Source organism: Carlito syrichta, unplaced genomic scaffold (genome assembly GCF_000164805.1).
Source record: "Carlito syrichta isolate Samal-C Ts95f unplaced genomic scaffold, Tarsius_syrichta-2.0.1 Scaffold307751, whole genome shotgun sequence".
Taxonomy (NCBI): Eukaryota; Metazoa; Chordata; class Mammalia; order Primates; family Tarsiidae; genus Carlito; species Carlito syrichta.
In genome coordinates this window covers 115,947-131,012 of record NW_007251847.1, presented here as the reverse complement: position 1 = coordinate 131,012, position 15,066 = coordinate 115,947, and the positions used below count along the sequence as shown (strand labels likewise).

Below are 15,066 nucleotides of genomic sequence, written 5' to 3'. Positions count from 1 at the left end.
AGGAGAGAGAATTGCCTGAAACCACGGGTTCAAGACCAGCCTGCACAAGTTGGCAAGACTTCATCTCTACAATAAATCAAAAAATTAGCTGGGTATGGTGGTGCATGCCTATAGTTCCAGCTACTTGGAAGGCTGAGGTAGAAGGATCGCCTGAGCCCAGCAGGTCAAGGCTGTGGTGGCCAGGAGCGTGCCATTACTCTCCAGCCTGGGTGACAGAGTAAAACTTCAACTCAAAAAAAAAAAATTTAGCTCATTATCTTTTTAACCAATTAAATATCATACTGTAGTAATTTATTTATGAAATTATAATATACCATAAGCCTATAATAAAACTGCAATAATCTGCATAAATAAGAGAGCAGAAGGCATTTTAAGTTAGAGAAAAGTTTTGAATCAATTTTTGAAAGAATATAATTATTTTCTTTGAGTTGGTACCTCACTCTGACACCCAGGCTAGAGTTCAGTGACATGATCATGGCTCACTGAAGCCTGACTCCTAGGCTCAAGCGATATTCCTGCCTCACCCTCCCGAGTAGATGGGACTAAGGGCACCTGCCACCACGCCTAGCTAGTGTTACAAATTTAAAGAAATATAGTCACTGAAACTGAAGTAGCAAAGTACTCACTAAAATGACTTAGATATGATTTGTGATTATTCTAGTATACTGGTTCTAAATTAAGTGGTTGCTGGTAAAGTATCTGTGGATATTCAAAATAATCTTCTAAAATAGTATAAATTAACTCTGTATCAAATATCTTGCATCATTGTTAGCAAAAGTTTTCCCCTCGGGTGTATAAACTTTAGCCTATCCAAATATGAATAGGCAGAGGTTGTCAATGATGTATTTTGAACACTGAGAATTACTAGAAGATTTAAACTTTCGTGACTTCAAGTATCTTCCAAATCATTCAAGCACAACTTCTAAAAACTGTTTACTTGAAAAATTCCTGGCCAAGCTCGGTGGCTCAGCCTGTAATCCTGCACCTTTGGGAGGCTGAGGTGAGTGGATTGCCTGAGCCCGTGGGTTCAAGACCCACCTGGGCAACTTGGTGAGACCTCATCTCTACAATAAATCAAAAAATTAGTCGGGCATGGTAGCGCGCCTGTAGTTCCAGCTACTTGGAAGGCTGAAGCGGAAGGATCACCAGAGCCCAGCAGGTCGAGGCTGCAGTGGCCAGGAGTGGCCACTGCACTCCAGTCTGGGTGACAATGTGAGACTCCAACTCAAAAAAAAAAAAAAAAAAAAAAGATTCATGCAGTTGGAATTTTTAAAGTAGAATATTAAAAGGGCTAACTTTTTTATGGTTTGGTAAAAATTAATATTCTTAATCTTTTTAGCTTTCTATTTTGAGTTCCTCACATGTTTATAAGAGAAATATACTGTGGGGACACTATAACATTATGTATTATGTTATGAAATTTTGGTTGCTCAAGGGAATAAAGTTGAGTATCCTCTAATTCAAGTCTGTGGCCAACACCGTTAAGATGGCGAAATGTAAAGTTTCTAGGTACTTTGAATTATTTTGATTGTATGCTAGCTTTAAAAGTTTCAAGTGATATCATTCACTGTGACTAATGCTGAACACTGAGGTGCTTAAATTAACACAAAGAAAAGTGTTAATTTATTGCTGATTCTTGTTACAAAGGTAAAACATTGATGTATTTCTGCTTATTCTAAAGGTAGTAGGTAAAAATAAAGGTGAGAACAATCTTTAACAAGTTTATATGGAATACATAAAAATTTAAAAATTAAGTGGCTTTTAAGGTGTAGCATGTTCTTCCTCTTGCTAATCTTCGTGAAGCTTCTTGTATTCCTCATTCAGTGACAGGAGGCCCGAAAGGCATTCAGTGCTCTCAAGCCTGTACATGTGTCTTCATGTGTACCTCGGGAAGGCCGACTGCTCTAACCTAACCGTTGCTGTGCATGCCAGTAGCCTGGAGAAATCATGAGCACAAACTCAGTGTTGCCTTTCCTTAGAATTCCCTCTGACCTATTATTTTTTTTTAAAAAAACTCTTATGAGAATTAGTTCAGGAACTTAAGCAACTTGATTTTACATCAATTACAGCTAAAGATTAATATGTATCTCTAGTTTCCAGTGAATTCCACTTTTACAGTATGATCTAATTCCAATTGTCAAGCAATCACTACCTAACCAATTATGACGACCTTTTATTTTTATATATTTTTAAATTGGACATATACAAATACTAAACTCAATGTTTAAAAATATTCATAACTTATGTGTGATTTTATTTAAAGTGGTTATCTTTATGTTTAATTTTCCAAAGTGTAATAAAAACAATAATTATAAAAATTAAACCTTTACAGGAGGCTAGTATGCATTTTACTTTATCTTTCTACATTAAAAACACTTATTTCTGTCAGTTATTATTTTTTAAATGAGCAAATAAAATTGCATGATATTTTTATAGCCCAACTTACCATACATTGAAAATCCATGAAAAGGGATTACACCTAAAAAATAAAAAATAAAAAAAGTATTTCTTTTCAGTAAGCAATATACCTACTGATAATTGGGTAAACTTTAAAGGATTACAATTGAAAATAGGTTCTATATTTTTTGAATTAACTTTGTTCATGAATGTCAGAAAGACTTGATGGTAACCAATTAAAAAGTGTTTTTTAATACCTTCAGAAAGGCAAACTAGGGGGTTTTAAACATCAGTTAACTTTCTATTGATAATATTGGAAAATCGAAACTTTGAATATATGTATTCTAAAACAGGACAAAAACATACGACAAATCACAGAATGAGGTTTAGGAACTAATTATATTGGTCTCAGAAAGTCGATGGATTATGTCCATTTGGAAACAACTTCACTCTGTATATTAGAATCTAATCTGTTAAAAGCTCAGTGAGGTTTTCAAGGCACTTCTTGAAAACATCACTTTACAGAAAACATCATGAGTGCCTAGTAAATTTACTAAAAATTAACCATGGGATGTGGCTTAGAAGAAATATTGGCAGGAGTATTCAGTACAAATTCAGTATAATCTTTAGCAAGAATTATACACAAGTAAAATATACATCCTTTTCAAAGAAATAATCAAAGTCTAACATGGTATGCTAAACATCTTGTCCTATTCTAAATGAAAAATTAGGATTTGTTTAGCTTTGGTTCAAAACAGAAGTTCTGTAATATATACCACTATACAGCTAACACTACAAAATCAGGTTGCAAATACGGTGGAGAAGAAAATTGAGAAGTTTACTTTTTTGTTCATCTGACATGCTCAAAGGCAAACACTTAGTATTAGCAGGGACTTCAGAGGTCATCTGGAGTAAGTTCTAATAAATGATAGTTCTCTCTCACCTTAAAACATGTCTGGCAATGGGGGATGCATTCATTTCCAAGGCAACTCATTAAGATTTTGAACAGGAGTTCTTTCTCATACTGAGCCAAACTCTGGCCCCTTGTAATACCTGTCTATTACTCTTAGTTCCAACCACAAAGGTCATACAGAACAAGTCTAATTTATCTTCTCTATGAAAACTTTCAGAAATATTTAAAGACACTGCTCTCTCCCCCAGTCCCATCACCATCAGGATGTTTTGCGCCAAGACTTTATGGCTTTCTTTAATTGTTCCTCAGATGAAGTGGTCTTGGATAGTTTCCCTATTTTATTTTCCTCTGGACAAATCGCAGTTCATCGGTGCTTAAAGTGAGGCAACTAAAACCTTTAGGTATTTTTCCTCCCTACACACCCCACAGTTAAGACAGTGCACTTCGGCAGTTGTTTCTGGACCTAAGCAAAAGATTATATTTTTACCTCTATTACATTTCTTTGATGAAGCATTCCAATTGGAGACACTAATCCTGGATTCTGTTATCTAATACATTCCCAAGTCCTCCTGGTTCCATTTTACTGGAAAATTTTATAAGTACACTATCTATGTCCTCACTGGAAGCAATATAAAGATTGCTTAACAAGACAGTGTGAGGACAGGAATTATCATGAGAGATTTCTTTCACATTGATATTAATCATTAATCAGCACTTTATTATGATAAGTTAAGAGCACAGACTGGACATCAGACAGACTTGTTTGGGTTCATCTTCTTCTATCACTTAAGAACTTTGTATGCCTTTGTGTACATTTCTTAACTTCCCCATCTGTAGGTCAGATATGATGCCAGAACTTACATGACACGATTAAATGTGATAACCATTAATAAATAAATAGCTTATGGCTTAGGCTATTGATTTAAATACCTCAGGATTATTTATTATTAATAAACATAAAAGTTAATTGTTGATATTATGATTCACAAATTAGTTCATATTTCTTTGCTGATTCTAGAAACAATTTTATCAAAAATAGCATGAGGAAAACCAATTATTATTCTGAACTGGTATGCCAGGGATCAACCATTTTCTAAATTTTGTGCAGCATCATCTTAAGCGTCATGAGCTAGAATTCTCAGGATCAACCTTTTCCCCAGTCTTGTAGCACACAGATTCATGTTGTCCAACTTTGGCTGAATCTTGTGTTGCTTATCAATTTTCTTACCCATCTCTGTTTGATTAGCCATCCTAGTCTTTCAAAACTTTCCCACTCAAGTGTTTAAAACCAAACTGCAGACTTCACTTCCCCCTCACTAGGAGGCATCTGATGCCACTGGCGTGAACTCTCACTTGTCTGTTCTTTATATTTCATGTTTTTTCACTTTTAGTTTCAGAGGCAGAAGTATCCCTTTTCTATTCCACCCAAAATCTTCACCTGTACTCTAAATCCTCTTTCCTTGACTTCTACAGTGGTTGGCAAGGAATGGTCAGGTCCACGGCTTGTTTATGTGCAGCCTGTTAGCTAAAGATGACTTTTATATGTTTTAAAGGACTATTTATGAAAACAGCAACGAATAATATGGAACAGGGACCATTTGTGGCCAGCGAAACTTAAAATATTTACCATCTGGCCAGTTACAGAAAGTTTGCCAAGCCCAAATTTGGAATCCTGCCCCATCAATTATCCCTTCTTCTCTGTTTTATATGCCTCATTCAACAAATATGTACTGAGTCTCTACTATGCGTCAGACACTGTGCTAAGAACTATAGTTGCCTTTTTATTAGGGACAAAACAGTCATAGTAAAAATAAGTGAATGTATGTCAGAGAGTAGTAAGTGCTATGAAGAAAAATAATAAAGGTTTAGGAGGATAGCAAGGACAAGACCAGGGGAGGCTGCAGAAGTCCTTAATGATAAAAGAGCCAGTAATGCTATGGAGGTGAGAATCATCTGACGAGTGGTAACCAGAAATCCCTGAGTGTCACGTGATTGTAACAAAAAGGGCTAAGTTTGAGGATAGGGAGTCTTAAGGTGGACAGTGGTGAGATCTGCTCTTTGCGCCTACTAATGAAGTAGAGGCAGAGGGTGTGTAGGACTTATCAGAGAACTCATATCTTTAGTCTGTCCTATTTCACTGCATCCTTTCAGCCAAGGATATTAAAAATATCCTCACATAGAATAATAATAAGTTAATTTTCTTCCTGGACCCTACTTTCCTGTCAAACAAATCTCTAATCTCTCTCCTTTCCTAGAAGTCAAGCATAATTTTTTTAAACTACCACTATTCGCTCCCTTATTTCCTCATTGTTTACTATCACATGCTTATAAACTGTTTTACATCCCTAGGACCCTAATTTCTGATTGCCAAATTGAAGGGCCTCCTCTCTTTGTGTGTTATACTTAATTGCTTCATAGCAACTGAAGTTCCTTCTTAAACTTAGCCTACCATGGCACTAATGGCACTATGAAGATCAAGCTCCTTGTCTCTTAAAAACTTCTGCTATTCACTTTTTGGTGTTGCTCTGTTTTGGTTTTGGTTAGTTCTCTCTTTTGCCCACTCCTTAAATATGACTACCTTGCAAGACTCTGACATACTTGTTTCTCTCTCCATAAGTATTCTCATTATTAACCCATAAGTCCAACTTTAATAGCCCAATATTCCGAGCTTCCTTCTGGACTCAATTTCTGTAAATGACTCACTACCTCCCTAGTCATTCAAGAGAGAAAGTTTTGAGTCTTCTTTGCTTTCTAGTTCTTCTTCAGCCCTTATACCTAAATGAGATTATGTCCCTCTCCTTTCCCTTTTGGATAAGAACTGTTTAACTCTTCAATCTTTATTCCTCCTCCCTGCACAACAAGCACAGATCTAATCTTGTCAAAATGATTGCCACCACCTCAGGTAGGCATGCTCTCCTCCACTTCCAGTCTTGTGCCTGCCCTAGTCCTTCAAGATTTTAAGCAATACTACTCTTAGAAAGATCTCTTTGACAGCCCCAACCCTCCCACCCCTAAGCAATCGCTCATCAGTACTCTTGTATCAGGTGACTTGTCCTCACTGACTGAGGTAATACTCCTCTGTGTGCCTAAATAAAGTTCTGCAATTCTGATTCCACCACTTTCTACCTGTGGACATTGAGATACATTACTTAGCCTGCTTCCTCAACCAAAACTACTCTTAGACTGGCAGGCGGGGCTTGACTGGAGGCCCTGCTCTGGTACTCTGGCTATATACCTGACCTACAGTTCATGTCTCTTCTTTCTGATTACACCCGGGGTGCCCAAGATGGAAATTCTCAGCCCAAAGACCCCTAGGCCAGCTTCCAGGGCCTACATATTCTCTTTGGTGAGGCCACTTTCCTGCTATGTGTACCCCAGGATAGAGAGATGGCCAAAGGGTGACTATTTGTAGAAGGTGTGAACAGAGATGGGACCTGCAGTCAAGGAAGTTCACATACAAGTTCATGAAGCCTGTCCAAGAAGTGGAGTGAAGTCATGGATGAAAAGAGGGTGAGGATACCACAGGCTAGTATGGCTGAGGAGTCTAAGAATTCTGAATTGGAACCTGGCCTTCTAGTATGTTATGAAGGTATATGTGTCAAGGCAAGAAGACAGATTAGACTTTATCCGTTTATTAGCCTCGTTTATAACTTTCAAATATTTAGACTTTGGTAGGTGGCCCTCCATTTGTACTCCTGCCCTGGGCCCTGCCAAGATTAGGGATAGACCTGGCTTCCCCAATAAAGTATGAATAATACTAAAGAGGTAGTCAGAATTAAATATAATGATGTTTGTAATATGATTAGCACAGTCAATACTTAAAAATTATGGTATTTCTTCACTTATCTTAATGTCTTGTAATCATTTTTTATTTTCCTCTCTCCCAGTAGAATTAATCCTTTGAGCATAGGAACTATTTTTAATTTATATATCTCTATCCCGAGAGATAAGCATAGTACCCAGAATATAACAGGTACTCACTAAATGCTTGCAGAATGAATACTCTTTAGAATTTATTTCTGCCATTTTACTAATCTTTTATTTCCTTCCTTACTGCCAAGGACTGAATTCTGGTGCTGATGAATTCTCACTTATAGTTCTACAAGAGCCTCCTAATTAGTATCTCTTCCTCCATACTCTCAGCTCTCTCTAACCGACTTTCCAAATGGCTCAAGTTACCTTCCAAAAATATTGATGAGACCGTGAAGAAGACCTTTACATCCATTGAGGGTTTTTCACTGACTGACCATTTATCCATCCACCAAATATTTGTTGAGTTTCCTACTCATCTAATTAACAATATTTAAAAGGCTACTCTGTCGCCTCTAGAGATAGTAAAATGAATAAGACATTGTCCCTGAATTTATAAAATTCACATTCTAGTCTTACAATATAGGCTAATTGTCTACAAAGTGAAATTCAAAACCTTTGATCTGGCCATAAACATTCAGGATTATGGCCTGTAACCTGAGATAACATCTGCCTCCCATCTACCTGACAGCCTTGAGATAACATCTGCCTCCCATCTACCTGCCTCCCATCTACCTGACAGCCCTGACATCCAGTCTATACCCTTTGCAGTACAGCCACACGAGATTATTTATCACCACCAATATCGCCATGCTTTGATAGCTCTGAATTTGATCATTCTGTTTCCTACTCAGCTATCAAAACATTACTAAGGTCAGCTACAACCTCAGAGAAACATTTCCTGATCTCCAAATCATAAGTAAATCTTCATTCTTATGCATTCTCATGGTACTTTATTCATATCTCCAACATTATAATTTCCCTATATTTTGTGTTACAATTAGCTTTTTAACAGATTGCTCTAGAGAATAGGAAATATGTTTTATTCATGTTTGTATACAACTCATGATGCCATGTACATAGTTGATATGAATATATCTTTGCTGAATGAATAGATGAGTAAATGATGGATAGAGAAGCAGCAAGAGAAGTACTGGTCTCTAGTTGGGAGATTAAAATTCCATTGTGGGCTTAATACAAACCATCAGGGCAACCTTAGGAAAGTCATCCAACCTCCTGAGTTTCAATAACTGACTGACACATAAAGAGACTAAGATTGCCTGTAAAGTATTGCACAACTCTAAAATTTGATGTTAACAATTACATCTAGTATAAATATAGAAAAATTTGTGAGACTTGAAGAAATCCGTACACATGAGGATTTTTTAACAGTAAGATTCTTTTTTTTAAATACCAGAACATTTATTTCCATAGGTTTTTGATAAAAGAGAACGATTCTGAATAAAAATACACCACTGTGCTTAAAGGCAACATCATATAGCGAGCAAAAGCTGACTGACCCCTTTATGATAAGATTCTTTACTAAGTTAAAGGTCCTCTGCTTTCTAAAAGCTGGCAAAATTAAAAACCAGATTAAAAGGTCAATATTCATAATGACACTATAGCTACAAGCTCCAGTGCCAGGGAGCACTTAGAAGGAGAGCTCAAAGAATGTCTGTCTTCTTTCAATCTTTCTCTCTGTTCTTTGATTGAGTCTTTTTCTTCTTGCGACACCCATCTTTTTCTACTGTCCCCCTTTGCAGCTTCATTTTATTTACTTTACTAATTGTAAATGTTCAACAAATAATAAAAAGGTTTGTCTTTTCTAATTTTTCTACAATAAACATGTTAACATGTGAAAGAAAAACTCAGAGCAAGAAATAAGTTAATAAAAAGAAAGCATATTTTGATACCTTACAGAAGTATAAGTATATATCTTTCTAAACATTAAATCTCAAAGCAGATTGTTATTGTATATACCCCTATAGTCTTACTTCAAAAATACTTTTGCCTTCCTTTGTTAAGCCACTTCCTCTGTTAAGCCACATTGTAGAAACATTTCAACAAGCAGGTTAAAGTAGTCAGAAATGAGGACTTTATTATTATTATTTTCATCTTCTCCAAATATTTAGTAAGAATCTGTCAAATGTAGAAACACCCCACAGTCAGGGCAAGGCACTTTTGATAAGGAAGTTTACAATGAATGAATGAGTGAACTGCCAAGCAACAAAAAGGGCTGCAAGTATTAAGATGACATGCTTCATTGCACTTTCACTACATCTCCCCCAAGTTCTGAAATCTATAGCTGCTCTATAAGTAGCCAGGCCACAAGCTATTTGAAGAAAGGACCACTTTTCATTCCGTGTATGAAATGCAGCATCTAGCACGGTAACTTAGACAAATGAGATACTCAATATATGTTGCTAATGGTAGAAATTTGAGCATTTATTTAAAAAATTATAAATAAAATATTAAAGTATAAAATTCACTTAGAAATAAATAAGATATAGGACAGGAAGTTCTCGATAAGTAATTATTGAAAGAATAAGTGACCAATGAAGTCAGCCATGAATTTGAATCCTGTGTGATTCCACACAAGTTACCAACCCCCACTCAATTCCTATTTCCATTCTGAAAAGAGAAATAAAAAGATCAGCTTCACTGGGTTGCACTAAAGCACAAATGAGTTAATGTATTTAAAGTGTGCCAGTATGGTGTTTAGTACACAGCTGATGCTCAATAACTCACATCTACTTTATGCTCTCGGAAGGGAAAGTACCACATTTAAGTATCAGTTTAAACCTAAGAAAATCTTTTTTTGTCAGTATTAGATAAGGATATACTTCAGCTTAGCCAAGATTAGCCAGAGCTTAAGGCTCCAAAAAAAGGCTACACAGTCCACTTTGTCGAAGAAGGATAAAGTCATATTCTGGCAAACAAAATCCGGAGGCATAAGAAGCAGTGAAGAATCCATTAACACTCTAGGGTGCATACCACCTAGAACATTTCTTTGATCTTAGAGGTAGTCATATTCTTGGCCAGTTCTTCAAAATCCTTTCCTTTGCCTCTCATCACTTCAGCCTTTTGAGAGTCAAGTTTCATTCACCTGGCTACCACCCAAGAGTGCGCTTCCAGCAGGCATCAGGATGCTGGGGACACATCTCATTTCTGGCCCCAGTGTTCTATAAGTCGGCTGTGAGGAATCATTCTGAGATCTTCATTTTCCCTTATGCATCTGAAGAAAGTCTAAAATATTAACTTCCTATCCCACTCAATATGAGTAACTTTATAAAGTGATGATTTAATGGGCATTTGACAAAGCATAGAATGGCAAACATTGTCAACAAAAATAAATCTTGAACTAGATGAGATATAAATAGGAAATATGACTCAGAAAATACCCTAAATATTAACATGCTTTGCACCTATTAAATAGTTTCCCTTCATTTAGAGTTGCACTATAATCTGATTCACTTTGACTTCACCTCAATCAAAAGCAAATTTTTGCACTCTTTTATTTGGGGTTACTTAGTACAATTTATTTAATTCATCTGTTGAAATAATCATCTCCTCTGTTAATTCTCCTCCTCATGTGGCTTACAAATCAATAAGAGTAGAGATTAGAACAATGGTTAAATTGTTTTCTAACTATTTCCATTATCTTTCTGAATTAGGACATCAGACTGTGATTTTGAAAACAACAGAACATAACCATATTTAAACATCAATCTAAAAAATAGTACTTTAAATAAAATCTTAGTGAGGTTTTAAATTTGTCTAAAGTTATACTTCAAGTGAATTTTGGAATAGGAAATGTTTTAAATTTATTTAATATAGATGAAAAAGTACATTGCTATTTATCAACTTGACATTTTCAAGAAGATTTAAGAAGATATATTTCAATTATTCTTCTAAGAGCCTTTTTTTTCAGGGCCATGTGTGGCTCACTCTTTTTTTTTTTTTTTATTTTAAAGATGTGGGGTACAATTCAGGGTTAAGTGTACAAATGTTCATTATGCAGGTACCCTCGTTGATGAGGAGTGCCCCTCCTCCCCCAGCAGAATCCCACTACTGACAATCACTCACTATCCCTCCCCTCCCAGCAATTTCCCACTACTGACAATCCTTTTCTTATATTATTATCATAATTGTTCAAGATCTTCTTATGAGTGAGAATATGTGATACTCAGTTCTTTGTTTCTGTGATAGATCACTCAGTAGTATGGACTTTTAAGTCCATCGAAGTTGCTGTGAAGTTCATAATTTTGTCCTTCTTTATGGCTGTGTAATATTCCATTGTGTATATGTACCACATTTTTCTTATCTAGTCCTCTTTCAATGAATAGCACAGTTGGTTTCATGTTTTTGCTATTGTGAACAATGCCGCAATAAACATGTGTGTGCAGGTATCTTTTTCACAGAGTGACTTGAGTTCCTCCGGATATATTCCCAGTAGGGGTACTGTGGGGTCATATGGAAGGTCAATTTTTAGACCTTTTAGGAATCGCCAAACTGTTTTCCACAGAGGTTGTACTGTTTACATTCCCACTAACAGTGTAGAAGTAATCCCTTTTTCCTGCATCTTCTTCAGCATCTGTTGTTTTTTGAGTTATTGATGATGGCCATCCTGACTGGAATTAGGTGGTATCTCAGTGTGGTTTTAATTTGCATTTCTTTGATGACTAATGAGGTTGAGCATTTTTTCATTTATCTGTTGGCTGCTCATATGTCTCCTTTTGAGAAGTGCCTATTCATATCTTTTGCCCACTTTGTTATGAGGCAGTTTGTTTTTTTCTTTTGGGTGTATTTGAGTTCCCTGTAGATTCTAGATTTTAGGCCTTTGTCAAATATACAGTTGGCAAATATTTTTTCCCAGTTTGTGGGCTGTCTCCCTGCTCTTCTGATGGTTTCCTTGGCATTGCAGAAGTTGTCAGTTTGATGAGGTCCCACTTGTCTATCTTATCTCTTATGGCATGGGCACTTGGGGTTTTGATCAGGAATTGGTTTCCAGTTCCAATTTCCATAAGAGTGTCCCCTTCATTTTCTAAGGTTCTTACAGTTTGAGGTTTTACGTTTAGGTCTTTGATCCATACACTTTTGTGTATGGTGATGGGTAGGGTCTTTTTTTTAATCTTCTGCATGTGGTCAGCCATTTAAGTTATCCCTCTTTGCAGACAACATGATCCTATACTTCAAAAACCCAAGAGAATCTGTCAAAAACCTCCTTGAACTAATAAAGGACTTTGGCAAAGTCTCAAGGTATAAAATAAATGTGCAAAAGACAGTTGTATTTCTATACACCAACAATAAACAAACAGAAACTCAAATAAAAAGCACAATCCCAAACTCAATAGCCACACAAAAAATGAAATACCTTGGCATCTTCCTAACCAGAGATGTGAAAGACCTTTACAATGAAAGCTGCAAAACACTGTTCAAAGAAATCAAAGATGACACAAACAAAGAGAAAAATACTCCATGCTCATGGATTGGAAGAATCAACATTGTTAAGATGTCTGTCCTACCCAAGGCAATCTACAGATTTAACACAATACCCATTAAATTGCCAGCAGCAGTATTCTCAGACCTGGAATTGACAATATAGACCTTCATATAGAAACAAACAACCATGAATAGCCAAAACAATCCTCAGCAAACAAAACTGAGCAGGAGATATCAAACGTCCAGACTTTAAACTTTATTATAAAGTTACAATAATCAAAACAGCCTAGTATTGGTACAAGAACAGGCATACAGACCAACAGAACAGGATAGAGATTCCAGAAGCAAAATCTCAATTTCTCAACCAACTCATCTTCGACAACGCCTCCACCAACAACCACTGGGGAAAGGAGAATCTATTCAGTAAATGGTGCTGGAAAAACTGGTTGAGCCTTTTCTGATATTTGTCATAAGGGACTGCTCTGCACACTGTAGGGTGTTTAGCAACATCCCTTACCCCTGGTTGTTACAATGAAAAACATCTTCAGATATTGCCAAATATTCGGGGGGGCGCGGTATATATGTGTTGGGCGAATTGCCCCAGTTAAAAGTCACTGCTCAAGAATCCTGAAACTCCCCTATGTGATGTTCATTAGCCATTAATTATTTTCTCCTGTCTTGTAGGAAACAAATGGTATTAACAAATTATCATGGTTACTTATCACTTATAATTAAGTCTCTGCAGATCTAATGTTTTTATTGTTGTTGTTTGTTTTCTTTAAGTCTGGTTTTGCTTCAATTCTTATTCCTCTGTATTCTACATTCATTCAATCACTCATTCAATGCTTACTGAGCATAGACTTTATGCCATGCATGACTGTAGGTGCCAGAAATGTTAGTAATGAAAACGTTTAAGGTCTTTGTTCTCTTGGAGTTTATATCCCAATGACACTTTTACTCTACACAGCAGTCAGGATGGTCTTTCAAAAGTATTAATCAGTATTTGGAAGAGATATGTCACTGAGAAGACTATGATAAGGAACTCCCAAACTCCATTAAAGCAACGGTTAAGTTGGAAAGAACATTTAGAATCAATTTTTTTGAACTCTGGAATCTAATAAGAAATTTACAACAACTAAGGGAATGCTTATGAGGAAATAATTTTGGCAAGACAGCATTATGGCATTTTTATTTACTTGTCTACCATCTCCTATTTCCTAGCTTAGCATCAGCCATAAAGACTGCACATTCCTGGGGCAGTTTACTGGCACCAGAGGGATCTTGTATTTAAAAAATTATGATTGTGTGCTTTGACCTGTCTAGCAGTTACCTGAAAGATCAGCTCTGGAGCTTGCCTTTGTTTCACCTGCCTCATCTCAGAGCTTTTCAGACTGAAGTGGCCTGCCAGAAGGCATTTTTCAAAAGAATTAAAGGAAAATATACACTAGGTATAGCCACCTGGAAAAAGGCATAAAAGATGGGGCAAATATTAGACAGATTGAGGAGTCTGGGAAGAAAGAGGCTGAGGAAGTAATTAGATGTGGGGGGGGCGGAACAAGGGCTTTAAAAAGCATCTGCATAACAGGGAAATCTAGAAAAGATCTAAAAAAAACCTTAGACTTTCATCTCTGACTGACTTTTTAGGCTCTGTGCAAGCAGGAAGAGAAGGCTGAGGCAGAGTTGTAAATGGCCTGGATATGCCTTGAAGGAGTACCTCAACACCCAACCAATCTACAAAGTCTGGGAGAGTATTTTTTTATTTTTGGTTCCAGACACTTAAGAAAATCTGGGTCAAATCATTAGCCGACCAGTAATCTAACAGAACAAAGACTTCAGTTGGCGCCTAAGACAAAGAATACAATCTTTATAAAAAACAGTTTAGAAAAGTCATTAAGCAAACAACTACAATCCAGAGCTGGCAACAACAACAAATTCTGAGGACGGGAGAGAATGACATTCAGAGATATCACATTATGATATTCAAGATACTTGGTTTTCAACAGTGAAAACATTACTAGGCATGAAAAGAAGAAAGTATAGCCCATTCACAAGAAAAAAAGGAATCAATAGGAACTGTCCTCGAGGAAGCCCAGACATTGGATAACTAGACAAGACTTGAAATCCACTGTCTTCCTAACTGCCTGGCCCCATCTACCTCCCCCACCTAATCTTGTATCTGGGTTTTGCTCAATATTGTCAGTCACACTGGCCACAGTGGTGCTCTTCCGAACATCAGGTTTGTTCCTGCCTTTGACCTTTAGACATGTTATGTACTTCCTCTGGAATGTTCTTCTCCCACTCTTTTGCATGGGTTACTCCACATAGTCTATCTCTGTTCGCTTTTCACCTTGTCAGAGGTACTTTTCCTGACTATTTTTTCTAAAATAGCCATGGTCACTCCAACCTCCTACAATTTCTGTTCCCTTTCATTGTTTAGTCCATCAATGTCTGAAATTATTTTCCTTCCTTTGTTCGTTATTGATTGATTAATTGGTTGAATGTCT

The 15,066-nt window shown here is 36.6% G+C and overlaps 1 protein-coding gene across 1 annotated transcript in view; it reads right to left on the bottom strand.

Annotated features, from left to right (window-relative positions):
* Positions 1-15,066, bottom strand: part of TBC1D19 (TBC1 domain family member 19) — a gene marked incomplete at its 5' end in the record, with an annotated part of 142,504 nt that overhangs the window by 19,442 nt on the left and 107,996 nt on the right. Inside the window, one exon of the mRNA XM_008064591.2 lies at positions 2,447-2,479. Coding sequence (XP_008062782.2) covers positions 2,447-2,479 — 33 coding nt within the window. The remainder of the gene's footprint in view (positions 1-2,446; positions 2,480-15,066) is intronic.